Source organism: Hemitrygon akajei, chromosome 5 (genome assembly GCF_048418815.1).
Source record: "Hemitrygon akajei chromosome 5, sHemAka1.3, whole genome shotgun sequence".
Lineage (NCBI taxonomy): Eukaryota > Metazoa > Chordata > Chondrichthyes > Myliobatiformes > Dasyatidae > Hemitrygon > Hemitrygon akajei.
In genome coordinates this window covers 44,312,922-44,340,315 of record NC_133128.1, presented here as the reverse complement: position 1 = coordinate 44,340,315, position 27,394 = coordinate 44,312,922, and the positions used below count along the sequence as shown (strand labels likewise).

The 27,394-nt window shown below is 40.4% G+C and overlaps 1 protein-coding gene across 4 annotated transcripts in view; it reads left to right on the top strand.

Moving 5' to 3' along the window:
- spag17 (sperm associated antigen 17) overlaps positions 1–27,394 on the top strand; it is a 319,678-nt gene that overhangs the window by 19,543 nt on the left and 272,741 nt on the right. For all 4 annotated transcript variants that reach the window (XM_073045385.1, XM_073045386.1, XM_073045384.1 and 1 more), the window contains exons 4-8: positions 2,115–2,255; positions 2,957–3,016; positions 12,681–12,812; positions 17,513–17,690; positions 26,096–26,287. In XM_073045385.1, coding sequence (XP_072901486.1) covers positions 2,115–2,255; positions 2,957–3,016; positions 12,681–12,812; positions 17,513–17,690; positions 26,096–26,287 — 703 coding nt within the window. The remainder of the gene's footprint in view (positions 1–2,114; positions 2,256–2,956; positions 3,017–12,680; positions 12,813–17,512; positions 17,691–26,095; positions 26,288–27,394) is intronic.

The following is a 27,394-nucleotide window of genomic DNA, read 5'->3' as shown; positions in this document are numbered from 1 at the left end:
TGGTAGATTCTGTCCCTCAGAATATACTCCAGTAACTTGCCGAACACTGATGTCAGGCTCTCTGGCCTGTAGTTTCCTTACTTCTATTTGCTACCTTCCTTAAATAATGAAACAACATTAACTGTCTTCCAGTTTTCAGGAACTTTAAAAGTGGCCATGATAAACCAACTATGATAAACTTCACAAGGGTCTACATAATTTGTTCTCTAGTCTCCTACAAAGTCCGAGGATGCCCTTGGACCGGCCCTCAGGGGACACTAGGAGAAATAGTCATTTAAAAATCCCAGCCATTTACTGTAGCTCAGGACATAAGTGGTCCTGCACATCTTTAAGAGGACCTACTTTCTCCCTTGCTACTTTTATATGTTTAATATACTGGAATTGAATTGGTCTAGTATTGTCACATGTACTGAAATACACTGAAAAGCTTGTTTTGCATATACTGTTTATACACATCCCATCATTACATAGTGCAGTAGCTGTATATCTACCTATTGTATAGCTGTGGTAATTCTTGGGATGTTCCTTAATCTCATACCCTTTCTTTGCCCTCCCAATTTCCCTCAAGTATATTCTTAATCTTTTTATCATCCTCAAGGGATCCACTCATGATAGTCCAAAGATGTCATCTCTAAGTACTGTTACTCCTCCCTTCCTTGCTTATCTATACCTCTGTAAAGCCTGTGGCATCTGTATTCTGGACACTGAGCTGCCAATCCTTTCCTGCTGTAAGCCATGTTTCTGTTATCACTATGACATCCAGTACCCAGAGCCGATCCATTTTCTGTTATCTGTTAATCTGCTTTATCTGTTAATCCTCGTGCATTGAAATAAATGCATTTAGCTGAGTGTTCTTTTCCCTCCCTTGCTTGCACATGGCACCAAAAGTAGTATGGGGATCACAACCATCAAGCTCCTGCTTCTTACCTAACCTTCAATACTCATTCTGCAGGACCTCGTCCCTTGTATCTGTCTTTTGTACCAACATGTATGATGACCTCTGTCTGTTCACCCAAGAGTATTTTGCACCCGCTCAGAGACATCCTTGACCTGGCACCTGGGAGGCAACACATCATTTTCTTGTCTCTTCTGTGGACACAGATTTTCCTGTCTCTTCCTCTAACTATTGAGTCTTTGCCTTCTTTAAATGGCTTCTGAAATAATTATGATTAGGATCTATACAATTTTTGCAAATAAAGGATGGAATTTCAGCACTGACTTTCCATTTTCTGTTATTTAAAGTATACTTTGTCCTATTTTTATATTTGCCCTTTTGTTTCTTTTGTAAGTAATTATTACCTTAAAACAATGGAAGATTTGACATTATCATGAATTCTGAGTTGGGATGATTGCTGAAATAACATTTAAGAAATCAGTGTGAGTTCTCCCTTCAGCTATTCATAATTTATGTAAAATGCCATTATTTAAGGATTTCTGGCTCAATTTACCTACTTTTTTCAATTGATAGGAATGTATTTATGGGTATTTGTAACATTTTGCAACATGATCAACCTACCTCAAGAAAAATGTGCTATTCTGCAGCTGTTCTGGTGGGAATCCACCAAAATTATGAATTAGGCTGTAGCATAGGTTCTGGGTAATAATATATTGAAGATTCCAAGGAACTGGCTTAACAGGTAAAGTTCACATCTTTCCCTTATAAATAGAGTAAAACGAGAGAAGCAAGATATCCAATGGGTAGGAGTTTTCACATTCATAATCTCAAAGGGCCCAGATAAACTATTGATGACAATCTGTCCAATTAAATCTGGTTTCTCCTTCACTTGAGTTGGAAGCTGCTGTGGAATGCAAAGGATATAATAAGAATGGTTAAAAGTGGGCAACACCATCAGAAGGAATTAAAGTTTGAAAGGTAAGGTAGTAGAATTAAGCTAGAGGTGGCAGAAATGTCATGGACTGATGCCTTGACTGTGGTGAAAGCTTAAGGTGAGGAACTCTTCAGTACTTTAAGAAACATGAAAGTGGAAAAAGTCATAGCATTTAACCTATAATACCTTGCCTGAAAGAGTACAGAGGATGAGGGTTGTATGAAGCAGACTGGGGAAAGAAACTGATGACTTTTTATTCTAACACTGTTTTCCTTGGTGATACAGGACCAGTGGAAGCCAACTATTTATTTTGCAGTTGGTGAGAAGCTAGAGAATGAGGTATTCCTTGATGCTCTGTCGGCAGCTATCAATGTCCCACTGCGTAAACTTTTCAGCGTAATTTCTTGGAAAGGAACAATGAAGCAGGTATGTGCAAGTGCACACTGTTATAATGCTATGAATTTATTTCATATTGTTATTTGGTTAAAATGCGGATTAATAACAAGGCAATGCAATGCAAGCAGTAGTAGTGTTGTATTTCCATTTAAGTGAAACCTTGTTTATTTCCATTAACAATTTTGAAATAGAGCTGCACTTGCAGAAAAAGAGATAAAATTGGAAGAAAGCTGTCCAGAGTGAATGCCTGTCTTTAAAAGATAGACCTCCAATGCAGCCTAGTATTAGCTTAGGTCAGAGGGAAAGGACCATATTTTAATCCTTTATAGAGGGGAATATAACGGATTAAAATATGGTTCTTTCCTCTCTGATATACATCTTGATAATAACAAAGGAGAGCCCTGTTAAAGAACTGTAGCTGGCTCAATCTTTCATCAATTGGTGCTAACTTTTTGCGATTTTGCAAAATTTGGAAGTGCTTTATCAGATCATAAAGTAAGACAATGAAAGAGTTACAATAGGGAAGTTATTCCAAGTTTGGAACTCAGAAGTACTCTTGCTGAAAACAGAGAATTATGGTATTTGTAAGTTGTTTACTTTTTATTCAAGTATCATGATAATATAAATCTTCTATATGAGAGAGAAAAAAGCATGTAAACAACAGAAGAATTGAAAAAGGATTGAATATATTTTCTGATTAACAGTACATTGCAACTGCTCTGTTTTTACAGATCTCTGAACTTGGAGACCCAAAGAAACAGAAGGCAAATGATCTTCCTATGTTTTATGAGGTAATAATTTCTGTATCAGCAACTTCAAATATTTTGAAATAGATTTAGGAAAAAACAGTCTTGAAGAGAACTATGGATATTAAATTAGCAGTATAGTGATTCTTCGTTATGAACATTATTTATAAAGCATTGACCTTTCTCAAAAGCAAAGTGCTGCTGAATAGAACATTTTATCACTGTTCCATATAAAATTCTCAACAGATTTTGAATTAAACCCTCAGCAGTCTTTTGATTTAAAAAAAACAGTTAAATACAATTTGAAGTGATGCAAATTGCATTTTTTTTTTGCCATTTTTGTTTTGATTTAAGTGCAAAGGTAATAAGACCTTACTAGTTGGTTTGGTTCTGTGGATATGTTAATGACTGATCAGACCAGTTTCTACAGCACACTAAGCAAGAAAGCCTACTTTCATTGAATCATTAGGAACAAGTGCTGCTGTGTCCAAGGTTAGACTGCTTGCACTTAGTCCTTCTTTGTCTTTGGCTGCTCTTCTCATTATGGCGAATGTTCCAGGAGCAAAGATTTTTGAAGACTCACAACCTATTTGAAATGCTTCAAGCATAACACAGAAGGCATTCATATTTCTTTTGACTTTTTCATTGTACATCTTAGAAGTGTTGACATTTATAATTTTCTAAATTGAGTACCCTCTGCCTTTTTAAAAATATATTTTTAGAATGGCATCTGTATCGGTAATAATTCAAATGTAAGTCACACCTCCATTGAGGAGAAGATAAAACATTTATTAATGTGACTTTGATGTGCAGATAAAAATAGTTAACAAATTTGTGGGAGATATTTGATAACATCTTTCCTTGTCAGTTTGCATTTCTATTCCATCTGGAGTACCCAGGGGTCTTAATGTCATAATGTCTTTCCTCTGAAAAGGTATGATCAGGATCCAGACAAAGACAATGACACTTTCCCAACCTTGTACCTGCTTTCTTGACCTCTTCATTCAATCCATTTTATCAGACCAATCTGTAATCCAGTATCAAATTAGTTGTGATAAATATTTCTTAAATATTTAGAAAATTAAAGGCAATAACTTTCAATCCAATCACAAGATCCATCTATGGAGGAAAATGATCATTCAATGTTTCAAAGTGAGACCTTTCATCATGACTGGACAGGAAAGCGGCAGAAGCTAGAATAAAATGGTAGAGGAGGGGAGGAGCAGATGACAGGTGAATCCAGGTGAGAATGGAAAGACAGGAGAGTGTGGTGGGGGAGGGAGGGAATAATGTGAAAAGCTGTGAGTTGACAGGTGGGGGAAACAAAGGGTAAAAGAAGGATTCTGTTAAGAGAGGACAGTAAACCGTGGAATTAAAGCTCAGGTGAGGAACCAGAGGGCGGAAGGTGAAGTTGATGAGCAGGTTGTGAGGGTGAGGAGAGGAAAGAAAAGAGGTGACAGAGCCATAATGATACAGAAAAACAAGAGGGAAGGAGTAACAGTAGGGAGTAGTTACCAGAATTTAGAAAAATCAAGACAGATGTTGGAGGTGGACCAAATGAATTTGAGGGTGCATTGAAAGTTGGAGACAAAGCTGATGAAATTGACAAGCACATCCATGGGTATAGGAAGCAACATCAATACATTTGTCATTGTAGCAGAGATAGAGTTGGGGAGTGTTCCCATAGTTGGCAACATTTCACATGCAAATGCATCTGTGTCATTTGTTCAGATTCAGATTCAGTTTATTGTCATTTAGAAACCACAAATGCAATGCAGTTAAAAAATGAGACAACGTTTCTCCAGAATGATATCACAAAAGCATATGACAAAACAGACTACACCAGAAAATCCACATAACATTTGACAATCCCCAATCCAGAGTCCGGAGAGGCTGCTGCGTATTAATATCACGCTACCGTCTTAGCGCGTTTCCCAGAAAGGAGCTCCAAATCCACCAGACAAACAAGACCAAAAACTAAAGCTACAAGACCTGCACAAAACCACATAGTTACAACAGTGCAAACAATAGCATAATTGATAAAAAACAGACCATGGGCACAGTAAAAATTGTACAAAGATGTTAAAGGACTATAAGTTCAAAAGAAATCACCACACAGTTTCCACAAGTCCCCAGGGTCCCGACAGACTCGCCATCCCACACTGGTGGCAGAAGGGAATACCCCCGCTAATGACTTCCACGGCGCTGCCCGATTCAGCCTCACAGACGCAGCACACAATGAAAGCTCCGTCGAACCCAGCCTCGCAGAAGCAGCATACACTGAAAGCAACATGACCACAGTGGACTCCGAGTCCGTCGAACCTCCGAGCCGACGGCCATCCCTTCCGGCACAGCTTCTCCGAGCACCATCCTCTGCCGAGCGTATTAAGACGGCCCCACCAACGGCCATCGGCAATGCGACTCCAAGGACTGGGGGCCTGTTCTTCCCAGCAGAGTCCCGGACCTCACAGCAGCAGCAGCAACGAAGAAGGTCTTCCTGGAGATTTCCCGATGTTCCTCCATGCTCCCACATCCGTTTTCAATCGATTATGATTGCGCATGGCACCCCACTTCACAAATAACAGATAATCAGTTCTGAAGTGGCCGCTGCAAGCTGCGTCACACCGCCATCTTGGAAAATCTTATTGTATCCTATTTTCCCCATGCGGCCTCCTCTACACTGGTGAGACTCACCAGAAATTGGTGGGTTAACTTCGTTCAGCACCTTTATCTGCCACAATGGCTGGAATCTCCTGATGGCCAACCATGTTAGCCATTTTAATTCCACTCTGACGCATCTATCCACAACCTATTCCACCCATGTTGAAGCCAGATACATATTGGAGAAGCAACATCTTATATTCTATCTTGGTATTTTCTAACCTTGTATCATGAATATTATTTTTTCAAACTTCTGGTAGCTCCCAACCTAGTCCTTCCCTAGCAGATTCCTTTGCCTTCTCCACTTATCACCTCCCAGCTTCTCTTTAATTCTGAGTTCTGCTCTCTTCCTTTCCAGTCGTGATGAAGGGTCTCAACCTGAAATGTTGACTGTTCACTGTCCTCCATAAGTGCTGCCTGACCTGCTGAGTTTCTTCAGAATTTTGTGTGTGTTCATCCAGATATCGAGCATTTGCAGTCTCTTTTACGTCTTCTAACATTTTTGCCTGTACAACATGTAGCTTCTATAACTACTCTAGCATTCACTTTGTGGTCAGAATCAGAATCAGTTTACTATGACTGATAGACAATAGACAATAGGTGCAGAAGTATACCATTCGGCCCTTTGAGCCTGTACCGCCATTCTGAGATCATGGCTGATCATCTACTATCAATACCCGGTTCCTGCCTTGTCCCCATATCCCTTGATTCCCCTATCCATAAGATAACTATCTAGCTCCTTCTTGAAAGCATCCAGAGAATTGGCCTCCACTGCCTTCCAAGGCAGTGCATTCCACACCCTCACAACTCTCTGGGAGAAGAAGTTTTTCCTTAACTCTGTCCTAAATGACCTACCCCTTATTCTCAAACCATGCCCTCTGGTACTGGACTCTCCCAGCATCTGGAACATATTTCCTGCCTCTATCTTTCCAATCCCTTAATAATCTTAAATGTTGCAATCAGATCCCCTCTCAATCTCCTTAATTCCAGCGTGTACAAGCCCAGTCTCTCTAACCTCTCTGCGTAAGACAGTCCGGACATCCCAGGAATTAACCTTGTGAATCTACGCTGCACTTCCTCTACAGCCAGGATGTCCTTCCTTAACCCTGGAGACCAAAACTATACACAATACTCCAGATGTGGTCTCACCAGGGCCCTGTACAAATGCAAAAGGATTTCCTTATTCTTGTACTCAATTCCCTTTGTAATAAAGGCCAACCATTAGCCTTCTTCATTGCCTGCTGCACTTGCTCATTCACCTTCAGTGACTGATGAACAAGGACTCCTAGATTTTGTATTTCTCCCTTACCTAACTCTACACCGTTCAGATAATAATCTGCCTTCCTGTTCTTACTCCCAAAGTGGATAACCTCACACTTATTCACATTAAACGTCATCTGCCAAGTATCTGCCCACTCACTCAGCCTATCCAAGTCACCCTGAATTCTCCTAACATCCTCATCACGTCACACTGCCACCCAGCTTAGTATCATCAGCAAATTTGCTGATGTTATTCTCAATGCCTTCATCTAAATCATTGATGTAAATCATAAACAGCTGTGGTCCCAATACCGAGCCCTGTGGCACCCCACTAGTCACCACCTGCCATTCCGAGAAACACCCATTCACCGCTACCCTTTGCTTTCTATCTGCCAACCAGTTTTCTATCCACGTCAATATCTTCCCCCCAAAGCCATGAGCTCTGATTTTACCCACCAATCTCCTATGTGGGACCTTATCAAATGCCTTCTGAAAATCGAGGTACACTACATCCACTGGATCTGCCCCGTCTAACTTCCTGGTTACATCCTCGAAAAACTCCAATTGATTAGTCAAGCATGATTTGCCCTTGGTAAATCCATGCTGGCTCGGCCCAATCCTATCACTGCTATCTAGATATGCCACTATTGCATCTTTAATAATGGACTCTAGCATCTTCCCCACTACTGATGTTAGGCTGACAGGACGATAGTTCTCTGTTTTCTCCCTCCCTCCTTTCTTAAAAAGTGGGATAACATTAGCCATTTTCCAATCCTCAGGAACTGATCCTGAATCTAAGGAACATTGGAAAATGATTACCAATGCATCCGCAATTTCCAGAGCCACCTCCTTTAGTACCCTAGGATGCAGACCATCTGGACCTGGGGATTTGTTAGCCTTCAGTCCCATCAGTTTCCTTCCTAATGTCAAACTGTTTCATTTCCTCTGTTACCCTATGTCCTTGGCCCATCCATACATCTGGGAGATTGCTTGTGTCTTCCCTAGTGAAGACAGATCTAAAGTACTCATTAAATTCTTCTGCCATTTCTCTGTTTCCCATAACAATTTCACCCAATTCATTCTTCAAGGGCCCAACATTGTTCCTAACTATCTTCTTTCTCTTCACATACCTAAAAAAGCTTTTGCTATCCTCCTTTATATTCCTGGCTAGCTTGCGTTCGTACCTCATTTTTTCTCCCCGTATTGCCTTTTTAGTTAAGTTCTGTTGTTCCTTAAAAATTTCCCAATCATCTGTCTTCCCACTCACCTTAGCTCTGTCATACTTTTTTTTAATGCTATGCAATCTCTGACTTCCTTTGTCAACCACTGTGGCCCCTTTCCTCCCTTTGAATCCTTCCTTCTCCGGGGGATGAACTGATTTTCCACCTTGTGCATTATTCCCAAGAATACCTGCCATTGCTGTTCCACTGTCTTTTCTGCTAGGATATCCATCTATTTAACTTTGGCCAGCTCCTCCCTCATGGCTCCATAGTCTCCTTTGTTCAACTGCAACACTGACACCTCCGATCTGCCCTTATCCTTCTCAAATTGCAGATAAAAGCTTATCATATTATGGTCACTACCTCCTAATGGCTCTTTTACTTCAAGATTGCTTATTAAATCCTGTTCATTACACAAGACTAAATCCAGAATAGCCTTGTCCCTGGTCGGCTCTCGTACAAGCTCTTCCAAGAATGCATCCCGTAGGCACTCTACAAACTCCCTATCCTGGGGTCCAGCACCAACCTGATTCTCCCAGTTCACCTGCATGTTGAAATCCCCCATAACTACTGCGACATTACCTTTGCCACATGCCAACGTTAACTCCCTATTCAGCTTGCACCCAATATCCATGCTACTGTTTGGGGGCCTGTAGACAACACCCATTAGGGTCTTTTTGCCCTTACTGTTCCTCAGTTCTATCCACACAGACTCTACTTCTCCTGATCCTATGTCCCCCCCTTGCAAAGGACTGAATCTCATTCCTCACCAACAGGGCCACCCCACCCCCTCTGCCCACATTTCTGTCCCTATGATAGCACGTATACCCTTGTACATTCATTTCCCAGGTCTGATCTCCCTGCAGCCATGTCTCCGTTATCCTAACAACATCATAGTTACCCATTCGCACCTGAGCTTCAAGCTCATCCGCCTTATTTCTGACACTTCGTGCATTCAGATATAGAATTTTTAGCCCATTTCTCCTCTCTCTGTTTAAATCACTGCCTATTGTGCTTAACCCAGCTCCCTGAACTCCCATCTGGCTATATGCCCCTTGAATTTTGTTGTCCTTCCTAAATTTACTTATTCTTTCTGCACATTTAACTCCATGTTCTGTCAGACCATCCCTCTGTACATGTGTCCTCCTTATCACTTGTTCCGCCTCACCTTTCTCTACTACACACTTAATATTCCGGAACTGTGTAGTCCCCACCTGTCCTTTATTCTTCATCTCACTATCCTCTCTCACATTCTGGATCCCTGCCCCCTGCAAATTTAGTTTAAACCCCCCCAAGCAGCACTAGCAAACTTTCCTGCAAGAATGTTAGTACTGCTCCAGTTCAGGTGTAAACCGTCCTGTCGGAACAGATCCCACCTTCCCTGGAACAAAGCCCAATTATTTAAAAACCTGAAGCCCTCCCTCCTGCACCATCCTCTCAGCCACGTATTAATCTGTATAATCCTTCTGTTCCTTGCCTCACTCGCACGTGGCTCTGGTAGCAATCCTGAGATTGTTACCCTGGAGGTCCTGCCCTTCAGCTTCACACCTAACTCCCTGAACTCACTACGCAGGACCCCCTCACTCATCCTACCCACGTCATTGGTCCCTACATGGACCACAACATCTGGATTCTTGCCCTCCCTCTCGAGAATAACCTGCACCCGATCTGAGATGTCCCGGACCCCGGCACCAGGGAGGCAACATACCATCCGAGGCTCCTGATCTTCCCCACAAAATCTCCTATCTGCCCCCCTGACTATAGAATCCCCTAACAGTACAGCTCTCTTCTCTTCCCTCCTCCACTTCCTAGTCGAGGGTCCAACCTCAGTGCCAGAGACAGGACCACTGCAACTTGTTCCTGGTAGGTTATCCCCAGCAACAGTATCCAAAACGGTATACTTATTGTTGATGGGAACGGCCACAGGGGTGCTCTGCTCTCTCTGTCTGCTCCCCCTGCCTCTCTTGACTGTCACCCATTTGCCTACCTCCTGTCTTTTCGGTGTGACTACCTCCGAACGGTGTGATATACTGTATGTCGTGAAATTTGTTGCTTTGTTACAATACAATACAAGACATAAAAAATTAGTATAAGGTACAATAAAAATAATAGTGCAAAAGAGAAATAACAAAGTAGTGTTCATGGGTTGATGAACTGTTCAGAATTCTGATCGTAGTGGGAAAGCGTTGTGTGTAGGTCTTTAGGTTCCTGGATCTCCTCCCTGATAGAACATAGAAATATAGAAAACCTACAGCATAATACAGGCCTTTCAGCCCACAACGCTGTGCCAAACATGTACTTACTTAGAAATTATGTAAGGTTACCTCTATTTTTCTAAGCTCCATGTACCTATCCAGGAGTCTCTTAAATGACCCTATCGTACCCGCCTCCACTACGGTCGCTGGCAGCCCATTCCACGCACTCACTGCTCTCTGCATTAAAAAAAAGCTTTTCCCTGACATCTCCTCTGTATTTACTTCCAAGCACCTTAAAACTGTTCCCTCGTGTTAGCCATTTCAGCCCTGGGAAAAAGCTTCTGACTATCCACATGATCAATGCCTCTCATCATCTTATACACCTCTATTAGGTCACCTCTCATCCTCTGCCACTCCAAGGAGAGAAGGTCGAGTTCATTCAACCTATTCTCATAAGGCATGCTCCCCAATCCAGGCAACTTCCTTATAAATTGCCTCTGTACCCTTTCTGTAATTTCCACATCCTTCCTGTAGTGAGGTGACCAGAACTGAGCACAGTACTCAAAGAAGGGTCTGACCAGGGTCCTATAAAGCTGTAACATTACCTCTCGGCTCTTAAACTCACTCCCACGGTTGATAAAGGCCAATGCACCATATGCCTTCTTGATTACAGAGTCAATCTGCGCAGCTGCTTTGAGTGTCCTATGGACTCAGACCCTAAGATCCCTCTGATCCTCCAGTCAGCCAAGAGTCTTGCCATTGATACTATATTCTGCCATCATATTTGACCTACCAAAATGAACCACCTCACACTTATCTGGGTTGAACTACATCTGCCACTTCTAAGCTCAGTTTTGCATCCTATCGCTGTCCTGCTGTAACCTTTGACAGCCCTCCACACTATCCACAACACCCCCAACCTTTATGTCATCAGCAGATTTACTAACCCATCCGTCCACTTCCTCATCCAGGTCATTTATAAAAATCACAAAGAGTAGGGGTCAGAGAACAGATCCCTGAAGCACACCACTGGTCACCGGCCTCCATGCAGAATATGACCAGTCTACAACTACTCTTTGCCTTCTGTGGGCAAGCCAGTTCTGGATCCACAAAGCAATGTCACCTTGGATCCTATGCCTCCTTACTTTCTCAATAAGCCTTGCATGGGTTATCTTATCAAATGCCTTGCTAAAATCCATATACACTACATCTACTACCTTCATCAATGTGTTTAGTCACATCCTCAAAAAATTCAATCAGGCTCGTAAGACATGACCTGCCTTTGACAAAGCCATGCTGACTATTCCTAATCATATTATGCCTCTCCAACTGTTCATAAATCCTGAGTCAGGATTGTTTCCATCAACTTACCAATCACTGAAGTAAGACTCACAGGTCTAACATCTCCTGGCTATCTCTACTCACTTTCTTGAATGAGGGAGCAACATCTGCAACCCTCCAATCCTCTGGAACCTCTCCCATTTCCATTGATGATGCAAAGATCATTGCCAGAGGCTCAGCAATCTCCTCCCTTGCCTCCCACAGTAGCCTAGGGTATATCTCATCTGTTCCCGGAGATTTATCTAACTTGATGCTTTTCAAAAACTCCAGCACCTCCTCTTTCTTGAGGTCTATATGCTCAAGCTTTTCAATCCACTGTAAGTCATCCCGACAATCGCCAAGATTATTTTCTGTAGTGAATATTGAAGCAAAGTATTCATCAAGTATCTCTGCTATCTCCTCTGGTTCCATACACACTTTTCCACTGTCACACTTGATTGGTCCTATTCTCTCACGTCTTATCCTCTTGCTCTTCATATACTTGTAGAATGCCTTGGGGTTTTCCTTAATCCTGCTCGCTAAGGCCTTCTCATGGCCCCTTCTGGCTCTCCTAATTTCATTCTTAAACTCCTTCCTGCTAGCCTTATAATCTTGTAGATCTCTATCATTATCTCATTTTTTGATAGTAGCGTTGATGAGGGGACAAGCCCCAGGTGATGAGGTACTGCCTTTTGAAGATGTCCTTGGTGAAAAGGCTTGTGTGTGTGATGGAGCTGGCTGAGTCTACAACCCTCAGTGGTCTCTTTCAATTCTGTGTTTTGGAGCCTCCATACCAGGCAGTAATGCAACCAATCAGAACTCTTGTTAGTCTTTGATGATAAACGAAATCTCCTCAAACTTCCAATGAAGTGTAGCCACTGGCATACCATAACTGCATGATGCCATGGCTGTACAACAGGAATGATCATAATTGTAGATTATAGCTTTATGGGCATCACTTTGGGACATCCTTAAATGTCAAGAAGCTGTCTCTGCAAATGCATGTCTTCATTTCAGTTTTACTATTTCAACTGTATTTTTTGGACTCTTCAGATCACAGAAGCAGCATGGGCATTGCTGGATAAAGGAGAAGAGATTCCACTGCCATTGATCTGTAAACTGATCAAGTTCCAGATCTTGTGCATTAAACAGAAAAACCTCCAAAAAAGGGGGGTTGAAAATAAAGTAAGCTTGTTTTGTTTTGTTTCCTTTTGTTTTAAAATAATACTTTATTATTCTTTTGTGTCAATAATAAGAATACCATTTTGGATACTATTGTGGTTGTCAACCAACTGGGGGGGAGGGGGGCTGCAGCAACTGGGTCTCTGGCACTGAATTTGATGGTCTGGCTCAGAAGGGAAGAGGGAAGAAGAGGACTGTGGTGGTGATAGGAGATTCTATAATTAGAGTAGTAGGCACGTGATTCTGTGGGTGCGATAGCCAGATGGTATGTTGCCTCCCGGGTGCCAGGGTCAAGGACATCTTGGATCAGGTACATGACATTTTAAAGGGGGAGGGTGAGCAGCCAGAAGTCTTGGTACATATTGACATCAGTGACATAGGTAGGAAAAGGGGGAAGGTCTTAAGGGAGCAAGGTAGAAAGCTGGTAATTCAGGATCTCAAGGGTAGTAATCTCTGGATTGCTGTCTGTGCCACACATCAGTGAAGTTAAATATAGGATGATTTAGCAGGTGACTGCATGGCTGAGGAACTGCTGCAGGGGGTAGGACTTCAGATTTCTAGATCATTGGGATGTCTTCTGGGGATGGTATGACCAGCATGAAAGGGATGAGTTACAGCAGAACCTGAGGGGGACCAAAATCTTTTCAGGCAGGTTTGCTGGAATTGATGGGGAGGATTTACACTGATTTGGCAAGGGGATGGGGCAGCTGGTATATAAGCAGAGGCAGTGTGTAGGGAGATTGTCAGGAAGGACTGGGCAAAATTGCATTCGGTGGGATGAGAAACAAAATCAAAAAGGATGATGAATACAGGACTGAAATTGTTATATTTGAATGCACAGAGTATATGGAATAAGATTAGAAGAAAGCGAATTTGTAGAATGCCTACAAGATGGCTTTTTAGATGAACTTGTTGAATGCATTAAGGGATCAGCTATTCTGGATTAGGTGTTATGGAATGAACTGGATTTGATTAGGAAGCTTAATGTAAAGGAACCCTTGGGAGCCAATGATCATAATAAGTAAGAATTCACTCTGCAATTTGAGAGGGAGAAGCAATACAATGGAGGCATGAGGGAGGAGCTGGCCAAAGTTAATTGGATGAGGACACTAGCAGGAATAACAGCAGGGCAGCAATGGGGCTGAAGTTTCTGGGAGGAATCCTGGGAGGCACAGGATAGATATACCCAACGAAGAAGAAATATTCTAAAGACAGGATGACATAACAGTGACTGACAAGGGAAGCCAAAGCCAACATAAAAACAAATGAGGACGTATAATAGAGCAAAAAATGGTGGGGAGTTAGAGGATTGGGAAACTTAAAAAAAAACAACAGAAGCCATAAGGAGGGAAAAAATGAAATATGAAATTAAATTAGCCAATAATGTCAAAGAGAATACAACGTTTTTTTCAAATATGTGAAGAGTTAAAGAGAGGCGAAAGTAGATATTAGACTACTCTGGAGAGGTAGTAATGGGGGACAAGGAAATGGCAGACAAACTGAATAAGTATTTTGCATCAGTTGTCACCGTGGAAGACGCTAGAAATTTGCTGAAGGTTCGAAAGTCTCAAACGGCGGAAATGAGCGTAGTTGCTATTAATAGGGAGAAGGTGTTTGGGAAGCTGAAAGATCTGAAAGTAGATAAGTCACCTGGACCAGATGGACCACACCTCAGGGTTCTGAAAGAGGTAGCTGAAAAGATTGTGGAGACATTATTAATGATCTTTCTTGAATCAATGGATTCTGGCATGGTTCTGGAGGACTGGAATATTGCAAATGTCCTGACTTTGGTGTTTGGTAAGGTGTTGGAGTTGATTGTTAAGGATTGGTCTTTGCGGAGGCACATGATAAAGTCAGCATGGTTTCCTTAAGGGAAAATCTTGCCTGGCATATCTGTTGGAATTTTTTGAGGAAATAGCAAGCAGAATAGACAAAGAAAAATTGATGGATGTTGTGTATTTGGATTTTCAGAAGGCCTTTGACAAGGTGCCGCACCTGAGGCTGCTTAAAACGATTAGAGACTATATATAGTATTACAAGAAAGCAACTAGCATGGATAGAGCATTAGATGATTGGCAGGAGACAAAGGGTAGGAATAAAGGGAGTCTTTTCTGATTGGCTATCAGTGACTAGTAGTGTTCCGCAGAGGTCAGTGTTAGGACCGTTTCTTTTTATGTTGTATATCAGTGATTTGGATGATAGAATTGATGGCTTTGTGGCAAAGTTTGCAGATGATTCAAAGATTTGTGAGGGGACAAGTAGTTTTGAGGAAGCAGAGAGGCTGCAGAAGGACTTAAGACAGATTGGGCAAAGAAAAGACCAATGCAATACAGAAGTGTATGGTCATACATTTTGGTAGAAGGATTAAAAGTGTAGATTATTTTTTCAATGGGGACAAAATTCAAAAATCTGAGCTGCAAAGGGACTTGGGAGTCTTCTTGCAGGATTCCAGAAAAGTTAACTTACAGGTTGAGTTGGTGAGGAGAGCAGATACAATGTAGCATTTTGTTTCAAGAGGACTATAATATAAAAAGAGTAATGCTGAGGCGTTATAAGGCACCAGTGAGATCTCACTTGGAGTATTGTGAGTAGTTTTAAGCCCTTGACTAAGAAGGATTGTGCTGACATTGGAGAGGGTTCAGAGGAGATTCACGAGAATGATTCTAGGAGTGAAAGAGTTATCATTTGATGAGTGTTTGATGCCTCTAGGCCTGTACTCACTGGAATTTATAAAAATGAGGGGAATCTCATTGAAACCTATCAAACGTTGAAAGACCTAGCAGAGTGGATATGGACAGGATGTTTCCTATAAGGGGGGTGTCTAGGACCAGTGGGTACAGCCTCCGAACAAGGGGATGTACATTTAAAAGAGAGGTGAGGAGAATTTTCTTTAGCTAAAGGGTGGTGGATCTGTAGGAGTCATTGCCATGGGTGGCTGTGGAGGCCAGGGCCTTGGGTGTATTTAAGGAGAATATGGCTAGGTTCTCGATTAGTTAGGACATGATAGGTTACAGGAAGAAGGCAGGAGTATGGGATTGAGAAGGAAATGGATTAGCCATGATGAAATGGCAGAACAGACTCATTGGCCCAATTCTAATCCAATGTCTTACGGTCTAAAAAAATTATGTCAAGAAAATGTAAAGCAATCTTTATTTTAAGTTATCAGAAGCTTTGTTTGATAATGGGAAACATTTTCTCTAGTCCTGTAGTTGTCCAGTTAAAATGATCAGGAAGAAAACTGGAAAGGATTAGAAGTTCTTGGTTTAATGCATCAGATTGTTTGATATAGGAACTGTATATATACATATAGGAACTGCAGAGACATATTATTTCACCTTTTGATAGAAAATTAGATAAAATGAATATGCTGTATTGCGAAGATACTGAGCAAGTCAAGCAAGCAACATTAGAATCTTAGATGGATGAGTTTAGATGGATTAAATACTTCTGCTCATTTTGAATTATATTTTCATCTTGTGTCTGTTCCATTCAGCTGAAATTTGTTCTAGCTATTTATACAGAAGAATCACATCCTTTACAAACAATGCAAGCCTCTTCTTTTGTGATTATCAATTGTTATGCCTTAAGTTCTCACATTGCATAATTCAATTAGATCATCATCAGTTTTCAACCTATGACGCTGAAAATATCTCTAATGACAAATTTTAAGCACTGACACTACGTGAGATGTAGACCACCATATAAGAGTTGACTGAAGCTCAATGTGACAAAAGGAGTAATCACTCCCTTCATGGGAAAGATATGCAAAGCAAAATATTGTAGAAAGTAGGTCATGTACATAAGTATCTATAGGATCAAAGGTGCTGCAGACTGTATTGCATTTCCCTGTATGCTGATACTTCGAGGTAGAAAAATAGGACTTGCATGAAACACTAGGGTTTCTGATGGGGTTTTGAGAGCCCTTTATCAAATTATCTCATCTGATACATCCACCATATATAAAGATGTATAATACTTATGAACTATTATTAATGTTTCTTGTCTGCCTCGGTGTTTACACAAGCTACTTTCTGTTTATAAGATTGTAGGCTGGAGACATATCAGAACTTGTGGTAGATATTGATCGTGAACTGCTTTGCATGAGGAAGGCTTAAAATGCTAATTATGACAACTGAGAGTAGGCTCAGCTTGGCTGATCCTAAGGCACAAGCAAGAACATTAATTTATTTTAGTTTTGGAGGTGGGAACAGCAAGTGTATTATAACTGGAGAAGAACTTAGTTCATACTACTGCTCTCATGGTGAAAGAACTATCTTACTGGAGTTAACACCAGGGTATACACTGGAAAGAATGGTCTATTATCTAAATGAAGTGGGACTCCTATATGCTGTGGGATGTGCACAATATCTTTACCATACCTCCAGATCAGTTAGCATTTAAGGTCAACTGATCATTCAATGATGGTAGACAATAGCACCCTCTGGTGAATTACCCCTTGCCCTGCCCTGGCTCCTGTGCTGATTATTCACATGATGTTCACAAAGCTCAACTCAAGTGACAATTTATTTCTGCTAATTTAACATTAATTAACTATTTATAAATGTCACATCCATTTACCAATAATAAACAATATACAAGTAGTAACGTGGTGCAGGTAATGTCAGAGCTTTATGGTAACCTGCTATCAAAGATATTTTGGAATTTTAATTCATTTCACTTCTTTCTTGTCTTACTTGTTATAGCCCACGGGGGAAGCAGAGGCAACGGTGTTACCAAGTGCTGGCAAGAAAAAAACTGACAAAAAGTCTGCAGGCAAAGCAAAAGGCAAAGTAGAAAAGAAATCTCCTGAACCACCAGTTGCCAAAAAGACTACTAAACTATTAAAGCGGGGTGAAGTGGAGGTTATAGATAGATGCATAAGTAAGTCTCCATTAATAATTTTAAGCCTTGTAGAAAATGATTTAGCATTAAGAGAAAATAATCCTGTTGCAAATTAGAGTATGGATTTCTCCTTTTTTGTTGCCGAACACATTTTATCCTTGTTTGGTATTGAGAATATGATATCTAGTTGCCACATTGCATTAGCAGTTCAGTGGGATGGAGGTATAGACCCTCAATGCATCAAATAGTTACATTTATGCAGCAATATTCACTGTTTTCATTGGGAGAAAGAATGCAGTTCTTATTTGATTTTCCTGGTCGATGTCAGATTTGTTGAGGGAACATAAACCAACTAATATTTACATCACAGTAGAAGTTTTTTACTATGGGTAGTGGATAGTAAAAGTTTTTTCAAGTATGTTTAAAAATAAAAGAGAAATGAGAATGGATATAGGACTGCTAGAAAATGAGGCAGGAGAAATAATAACAGGGGACAAGGAGATGGCTGATGAATTAAATGAGTATTTTGCATCAGTCTTCACTGTGGAATACACTAGTAGTATGCCTGATGTTGCAGTATGTGAAGTAAGAGAAGTGGGTTCAGTTACTATAACAGGAGATAAGGTACTCAAAAAGCTGAAAGACCTGAAGATACTTAAGTCAACTGAACTAGATGAACTGCACCCTAGGGTTCTGAAAGAGGTAGTGTTAGAGATTGTTGTGGCATTAGAAATGATCTTTCAAAAATCATTGGACTCTGGCATGGTGCCAGAGGACTGGAAAATTGCAAATGTCACTCCACTCTTTAAGAAAGGAGGAAGGCAGCAGAAAGGAAATTATAGACCGGTTAGCCTGACCTCAGTGGTTGGGAAGATGTTAGAGTCAATTGTTAAGGATGAGGTAATGAAATATTTGGTGACCCAGGACAAGATAATACTAAGTCAGCATGGTTTCTTTCAGGGAAAATCCTGCCTGACAAACCTGTTGGAATTTTTTGAGGAGATTACAAGTAGGATAGATAAAGGGGATGCAGTGGATGTATATTTGGACTTTCAGAAGGTCTTTGACAAGGTGCCACACATGAGGCTGCTTACCAACTTAAGAGCCCACGGTATGACAGGAAAGTTACTAGCATTGTTAGAGCATTGGCTGATTGGTAGGAGGCAGTGAGTGGGAATAAAAGGATCCTGTTCTGGTTGGCTGCCAGTGACTAGTGGTGTTCCACAGGGGTCAGTGTTGGGATGACTTCTTTTAATGCTGTATATAAATAATTTAGATGATGGAATAGATGGCTTTGATTCCAAGTTTGCAGATGATATAAAGTTTGGAGGAGGAGCAGGTAGTGTTGAGGGAACAGATAGGATGCAGAAGGACTTAGACAGATTAGGAGAACGGGCAAGAAAGTGGGAAATGAAATACAATGTTGAAAAATGCATGGTCATGCACTTTGGTAGTAGAAATAAATGTGCGGGCTATTTTCTAAACGGGGAGAAAATCCAAAACTCTGAAAATTAAAGGGACTTGGGAGTCCTTTGCAGAACACCCTAACGTTTAACTTGCAGTTTGAGTCGGTGATGAGGAAGGCAAATACCATGTTAGCATTCATTTCAAGAGGTCCAGAATTCAAGAGCAAGGATGTGAAGCTGAGGCACTGGTGAGGCCTCAGCTTGAGTATTGGTAGTAGAAATAAAAGTGCGGACTTTTCTAAACGGGGAGAAAATCCAAAAATCTGAAAATCAAAGGGACTTGCGAACCCTTGTGCAGGTTGAGTCAGTGATGAGGAAGGCAAATGCCAAGTTAGCATTCATTTCAAGAGCTCCAGAATAGTAGAGCAAGGATGTGATGCTGAGGCTTTATAAGGCACTGGTGAGGCCTCAGCTTGAGTATTGTGAACAGTTTTGGACCCCTCATCTTTGGACCCCTCAAAGCTGTCCTGGCATTGGAGAGGGTCTAGAGGAGGTTCACAAGGATGCTTCCAGGAATGAAAGGGTTATCATGCGAGGAACGTTTGATAGCTCTGGGTCTGTATTCACTGGAATTCAGAAAGATTCCATTGAAACTTTTCGAATTTTCGAAGGCCTAGACAGAGTAGATGTGGAAAGGATATTTCCCATGGTGGGAGAGTGTAGGACAAGTGGGTACAGCCTCAGGATAGAGGGGCGCCCATTCAAAACAGAGATACAGAGAAATTTATTTAGCCAAACGGTAGTGAATTTGTGGAATTTGTTGCCACATGCAGCTGTGGAGGCCAAGTCGTTGGGTGTATTTAAGGCAGAGATTGATAGATTCTTGATTGGACATGGCATCAAAGGTTACGGGGAGAAGGCCAGGAACTGGGGTTGAGGAGGAGAAGAAAAAAGGATTCGCCATAATTGAACAGCGGAGCAGAATCAATGAGCCAGATGGCCTACTTGTGATCCTATGCCTTATGGACTTATCATATGCAGTATTTAAAAACTTATAAATATTAAAAAGTTAACAGCTTATAGCTCAGGGTAATGAAATTATTGCCTTCTACAAGATGTATTGCAGCAACCCATTGAGACTTTTCAATAACATTTTCCAAATCTACAAACTCTGTATTGAGAGGCAGGGCAGATAGAAGCATGGGCAACTCAAAGTTTCTCTCAAATGTCCTTTTTTTCCTGTGTGATTCACCATTCATGGTTTTAATACACATTTGTTTATTCATTCATGGGATGCAGTTATCTTTGGTAAAGCCACATGTTGGCTCTTATTTTATTGTCCATTTGAATTGGGGAATGGTTTACAGAAAGAGAGTATTTGCTCCATCAAGCCCTTTCTAGGGTAATCTTACTGATCCCATTAAAACACTGATTTTTTTTTTCTTCTCCTTTTGGGTACATATCCAAATTCCTTTTGATTGCTGCATTTGATCATGTCAGCAGTATTACTCCTGGTAGAACATTCCAGAACCTAAATATTCAGTGCATTAAAAAGTGTCACTTGTGATTTTTTTTCATATCACCTTAGTTTGGTGTCCCTTTGTTGTTGATCATTTGGCCAATGAGAAATATATTTCTATCATGCCTGTCTGTTCTTTTCATGATGTTAAATGCCTCCATCGTACAATTGCCTCTTAGTCTGTTCCTTGGAGAACAACTCCAGCATCACCAGTCCAGCTAAATTTCTGCTGACTACAGAATATTAATGTGGCTTTGATAACACTGATGAGTATCCAGGTAGGTGTTACTGTTACTGAAGATGGCCATTGTCAGCAAAGAACAAGATGTTGGAAAAAGTTAGTAGATCAGGCAGCATATGTGGATGGAATTGGAGAGTTGACAATCAAAGTTGATTCCAGCATCTGCAGTCTCTTGTATCTCCATGGATATTGTCAGGCATATCTGTCACTTGTCACCTACCAGGCCAAGCCTAATTTTTTTCAGAACTTATTGTGTGTATGCTCAGACTATTTCATGAGGAAAAAATGTAATTAAAAACTGGAACGGAACTGAACAGTAATTAATAAATAAATCTACTTCTGAGCATCTGATGAAGGGAAAGATGAAAATGTATCAGTTAAGGATGTTTGAGATTTGGGCACTGATCTGAAGAACTCAATTTTCAGGGCTGAGTTGATTGACCTTTAGTAATTTTAATAATGAACGTTTGTGCAGACTTTGACTCTAGTTGGCGAAGTTACTGATGCATTGCTCTTACAGTACATTTAACTAAAATTTCATGTCACATTTAGTTCAGATTTTAGGTAGTCTCACCTCAGTGCTGAAGTTCTTCACCTACATTTGAAGAAAGCTGTGACTCATGATATCTATATACTACTAGAACTCTCATGCTCTGTTGGTCTGTTTGTGACCTCCAATTAGCCCAAATATTACAGCGGCACTTTTTTTGACTAAATCAACTTAAAATGTGCTAACTTTCAGAATGCATGCAAAGTTCAGGGTTTTATATATTAGTATAAAATTGCTTACTCGTCAATCAACAGGCACTGCTTTCCACAACACGAGCCGAGTCTAGCTTTAATGGAATCTGTAATGCAACACCATGACACTTGCACACGGCCAGTTTCAGCAGCGACACCAAGTGGAGCAAAAGGGCGGGCAGCTCTATTTCGAGCGGTCACTTTCTGCTGATCACCATCAGCATGTGCAGGATTGGGACAGATCAAACTGCCACCCATCAATAAGAGATAATTAAATCTTATTGTAATGAAGTACTTTGAAACACCCATCAAACCCTTTGCCATAGTCAAAGGACAGCGGTGACTATATCACGTCCATTTAAGAGAGTGCCAACCACATAATCAAGAATAATCAACATCCTGGAGGCTGGTTCGTATCTTCTATTCAGCATTAAGGTTAAAAATAACGATCAGCTTAATTATGCCGCGTGGAAAGAGAAGGGGGACATTATGGTCAAGAGATGACGCCAAAGCAGCAAGAAGAGGGAGAGAACAAGAATCGGATGAGGCCAGGGCTACACGACTCAAGGATCAGAGACAAACAACAAACAGCAGAAGAGATGAAGAGACGGGGGGGGGGGGGGGGGGGGAGGTGAAAGGGCTGCACATCTCCAGAATGACAAAAACAGGCACAGGAGGAGGAGAGAAGAAGAGACAAAGGAGCTGAGAAATGCACGTCTCCAGGATCAGAGACAAAGAACAAAGAACAAATAGTAGAAGAGATGAAGAGACGGCAGATGAAAGGACTGCACATCTCCAGAATGACAACAAAAGGCACAACCAGATCAACCAGAAATGTTGCCATCAAAAGTGTCCTTCATTAAACGAGGAGGAGCTATATTTGCCTTGCTACGTGTCTTTCTTCTTTAATAAACTGAGTTTTTCTTCTTTAATTTCCAAAGCACATCACATCAGACTGCACTACCTTTCCCTCAAAGGGTGCCCCAACGGGTCACCCAGTTGTCTAGTTCTTCCTAAATTTTTCCTATCTTCCTAAATTCTTCCAGAGGACGCAGCCTCAGAATAGAGGGCATCCTTTTTAGAATGGAGATGAGGAGGCATTTCTTTCACCAGAAAGTAGTGAATCTGTGGAATTTGTTGCCTCAGTCGGCTGTGGAGGCCCAGTCGTTATGTATATTTAAGGCATTGATTGATAGATTCTTGATTAGTCAGGGCATGAAGGGATATGGGAAAAAGGCAGGAGATTGGGACTGAGAAAAAAAATGGAACAGCCATGATGAAATGGTGGAGCAGACTTAATGAGATAAGTGGCCTAATTCTGCTCCGTATCTTATGGTCTAAATCAAACATTAGCAAACAGGTTGATGGTGATTCTGTTACACTTGAAAGCATTGTTCCATTACACTCTTGATGATTGAGAATTGGTGATAAATCGGATTCATCTTACTGTCTTGTTCACCACATACCTGGGAAATTTTCCACAGTGTTAGAAGAGTCTTTTGTCGCAGCTTCACCAGTTTGTCATCCAATGATTCTCCCAGCATACTTTTCTATCTTCTTCATTTAATTGCACGAGGTTGATCAGCATGGTAATATTGCCAAAGTCGTGGATTACTATTCTACTTCTGATACATGGACTGTTTTGAGCTACAGTCCATTCTTATTTTTTTCACATTTAGCCTAGTGATAGGAGTACATGAAATGATGAAGAGTACCCTCAATATAAACGTAGCATTCAGATCATTCCTGTGTGGTGGTCACATTTGTCTGTGATATCACAGCAAGATACATCCTTGGCTGGTTGACCTAAGAGGACTTGTTAGTTCACCGGCTGCTGTAAACACAGTCTTCAGCTGAGGTCCTTTCAAGATACTGCCGGCTTAATTAGTAAGAGTATCCCGGAATCAGATTTACATTCTGCATTCTTGCTACCTCTGTACCTCCTTCCAAACTGTGTTCAACATGAAATATCAGTGATTCATAGCTGTATTTGGTCATCAGCAGGAGGATTCCATGCTATGAGATTCTGAGACTCCAAACGATCGGGAGACAGCAAAGAGGGCTCCAGGGTCACTCCCTCCTGACTGTACTCCCGTGCATACTCAGAAATTAATAAGGATGAAGTTTTGCTGTGAGCTAAAAATTATAATTTGTTCAGTAGCAAATACAGCTCTCATAGATGTAACGTGTGCCTAATTGTTTGAGTAAGCTAGAGTACAGCACATTTTTCCAGATGTTAGTGATCAAAAGTTGAAAATGGTAATATTGACTAATTAGTTCAGTTCAGTTCCAGTTTTCAGCTCTTCATTCGTTTTTTTGTAATTCAAATTTTTATTATTATTTATTCTTATTTTACAAAACAGCACAGCATATCATAGAGCAGATACAGTACAGCATATTTATACAGCCATCCCATGACAAGAAAACATATAAAACTAAGAAACAGAAAAAAACTTCTAATTTAAGTTTAAATTAACATACAACCAAAATTGATCCCACGCGTCTTGCATTTTTCCGTCACTGTTAATTCTTCCCAACATGTGTACATATGCTGAAATCTTAACCATTTCCTCAGTCCATTCCCTCACAGTGGGACATCTGCGTTTTTTCCAGTTTTGCAATATTATTCTTGCAGCTGTGATGAAACCCACCTTTAAAATAGTAAATTTGTCATTGTTTACATTAGGTATCATTGTCCTATCACCCAGGAGACAAAGCCGTGGGCACAAGGGCATTATAGGACCCGACCAATTCCCCAACAAATGAAGAACTTTACACCAAAATGGATGAACCATGGAACACTCCCAAATCATGTGAAAATATGTGCCCACCTCATTTTTACATTTCCAGCATAAATTATTATCAACAATCCCCATTTTGTAGAGTCTAGTTGGTGTCCAATAATATCTTAAACTGAATAAATTTCCCTCTTGCTTCCCTAATATGTCTACCCACATTTGTTAAAATATTTGACCACTCATTATCTTCAATATCACTTCCAAGATCCTTCTGCCCTACTGCTTTAAGATTGTTACACGGTTCACCCACAGAGTGCTTGAACATTTTCTAAAACACTGATGCTTTATGAACTTCCTGTGGTAGTGCAAAGTATTCAGTTAAAGGGTTACTTTGTGGGCCACCATGCTTGAATATGCTACTAACGCAATGTCTTATTTGTAAATACTTCCAGAAATTCCCTTTATCTATAAAGTTATATTTCCTCTGCAAATCCACATACAACATAAAAATCCCATTCTCATAGAGATCACTGACTGTATTTACATCTTAATCTTCCATTCTTTCCAGTACACCATTCTTTTCCCAATGCATATCGCAGGGTTATTCCAGAGCAAGGAGTATAACCGATTTAAATGTGACATTTTACAAGCTTTGTGAATTGTACTCCACACACTCCTTGAGTGAAATAGTATAGGATTTAGATTAGTCTTGTTTTCCACATGTTGTGAGAGAATGTTAAGGGGAGAATGTGGTGCAGCCAAGCTCCATTCTATAAATACCCAATCTAAATCAACATCAGCCCTGTCCCAATGTTTAGCTAACTTGGTCATTTCAAAGGATAATTTATATGCCCTGACGTCTGGTAGACTGAGCCCACCCATGTCCCTGGACATACACATCTTACTCATTTTAATTCTGGGCTTCTTCTTATCCCATAGAAAGTCACTAATAATTTTGTTGTATTGCTTGTAGATCAAATCTGAAATATTTAAAAGAAGCATCATAGAAAGATAGTTAAACTGAGGTGCTATGACCATTTTAACTATATTGACTTTACCCCAGAGTGACAGTCGTAGTGTCCCCCACTTATCCAAATTAATTCTTATCCTACTCAATAATGGATCATAATTTAAAGTAATTATTTCAGAGAATGAGAAAGACTATATGCACTTTGTAGAATCCACTATAGTTTGTTATGCCCTTGTCCAATTGAAATGTTGAGCCTATGTTGAGCCTATCTCATGTCAGATGATCTTAAACATAATTTTCTCACAGCTGTTTAGTAAACAATAGTTTAATACAAGTTTTCAAGTCCTTTTCAGAAGGCAGTTAAAGGACAACCAACTAAAGATGACAGGTTTCCTTCCCCAAAGAAAAAAATTAAATGATGAACCAGATGACTTACCTTTTTAAAATTCAGGTTTAATTATTTAAGTGAATTTAAATTCTCTATCTACATCAGGTCTATTTGAAACCCTTTCCAATCTTGTAAATTATTACTCCAGTAACATTCTGTTGTGATAATTCTATCACAAACAAGAGAAAATCTGTAGATGCTGTAAGTCCAAGTAACACACGCAAAATGGTGAAGGAACTCAGCAGGCCTGCTGAAGGGTCTCGGCCCAAAACGTCAATTGTACTCTTTTCCATAGACGCTGCCTGTCCTGCTGAGTTCCTCCAGCATTTTGTGCGTGTTGCTATGATAATTCTTTTGCTTTTGAGAAATAATGCATGATATAAGATCTTCAGAAAGGTGGGTGGGGGTGACTGTGATAATAACATTTTCTTTATTTTACAGATGATGAACCAGATGATGGTCCTCAACACTACATCATAATACAAGGTTTTCTGAATCTTCAATTCCTACTCATGTTGGGAGAACTCGGAATTAATATATCTGCTGTAATAAGAATCAGTTATGAAATGAATAAGAATATTGTGCAGCTGGATATTGCTGAATCTGAGATGCAACCCCCTCATTCACCCGAAGGTCTGTTATTTGCTCTTTCATAAATAACTGGGATGCAGACAAGATAGTCTGACTACCCGGAGCTGTATCATACGATGCTCTGAACAGTTTGATTCCAAGATACTTAAGCAGGAAAGGAAATCTAAAGAAATACTTAATGATATAAAAGATTTTCTATTATTGGCTAGACTAGATGTTGGCTTGATTTTTAAATACACTGTAAACAATTACTTGCACAGATGATTCAGTATCAGTCAAAAAGCTTTTAATGTGTCTGATAAAAACATTGGGCATGTTCCTAATGTGGCACACTTGTAGGCAGCATATATAGTCTGTATGTAATCATAGTATTCTCTGCATAATACTTATTTGGAGGCTCACACCTAATTTGTATTATAGAATCTTAATTAACATTCACCTGCACAGGTTTAAAAGGATAATCAATTACTGCAGCTTTGTTAGGAAGTCATCTGGGGTTGAGCTCATTAGAGTTGGATGCACAAAACTTCTTACTGAGGGAACGTTACAGAGGTAAAACCTGTTTCTAACCTCAAAACAAAACAGTTCTTTAGTGGTAGCCCCACTGGGACTGCAACAGAAGCAAATACAGAGGAAAAGCCCCAAGGCAAGAGTAATTTGACAGAATCCAAAGAATTCAACAAAGCATGACCACCAAGATTCCACTCGGACATATTCAAGTCTCAAGCTATGCAAGGAGCACTGCATCCAGGGGCTAATGATTTCTGATCTGACCCAAATTTGAATTATTTTATGGACATAATTCTGGTTTTGCACTTACTCTAGGTTTCTGTACCTGTAGAGTTTCTTGTTAAATACCTTCACCTCTGGATTATTTCAGGCACTTGTGCTTGAGCTAAGTCACAATTCCTACTTTATGGCTTCAAGAAGCTCTCTATGCTTTGCAATTGATAAATTAACCAGCAATCCCCTCTTCCTCAAATGTAATTTTGGTGTCTTATGTAATAGAACCTGCATATTCTACAGAAGACAATACGATCTCTTTTTGCTATTATTACATGCAATAATCATGAGGGTACAGTATTTCCTGTTGGACAGCAGTCAGGTACTCCCTCAGTAAAAATAAAAGCAATGCTAGAATAACTCATC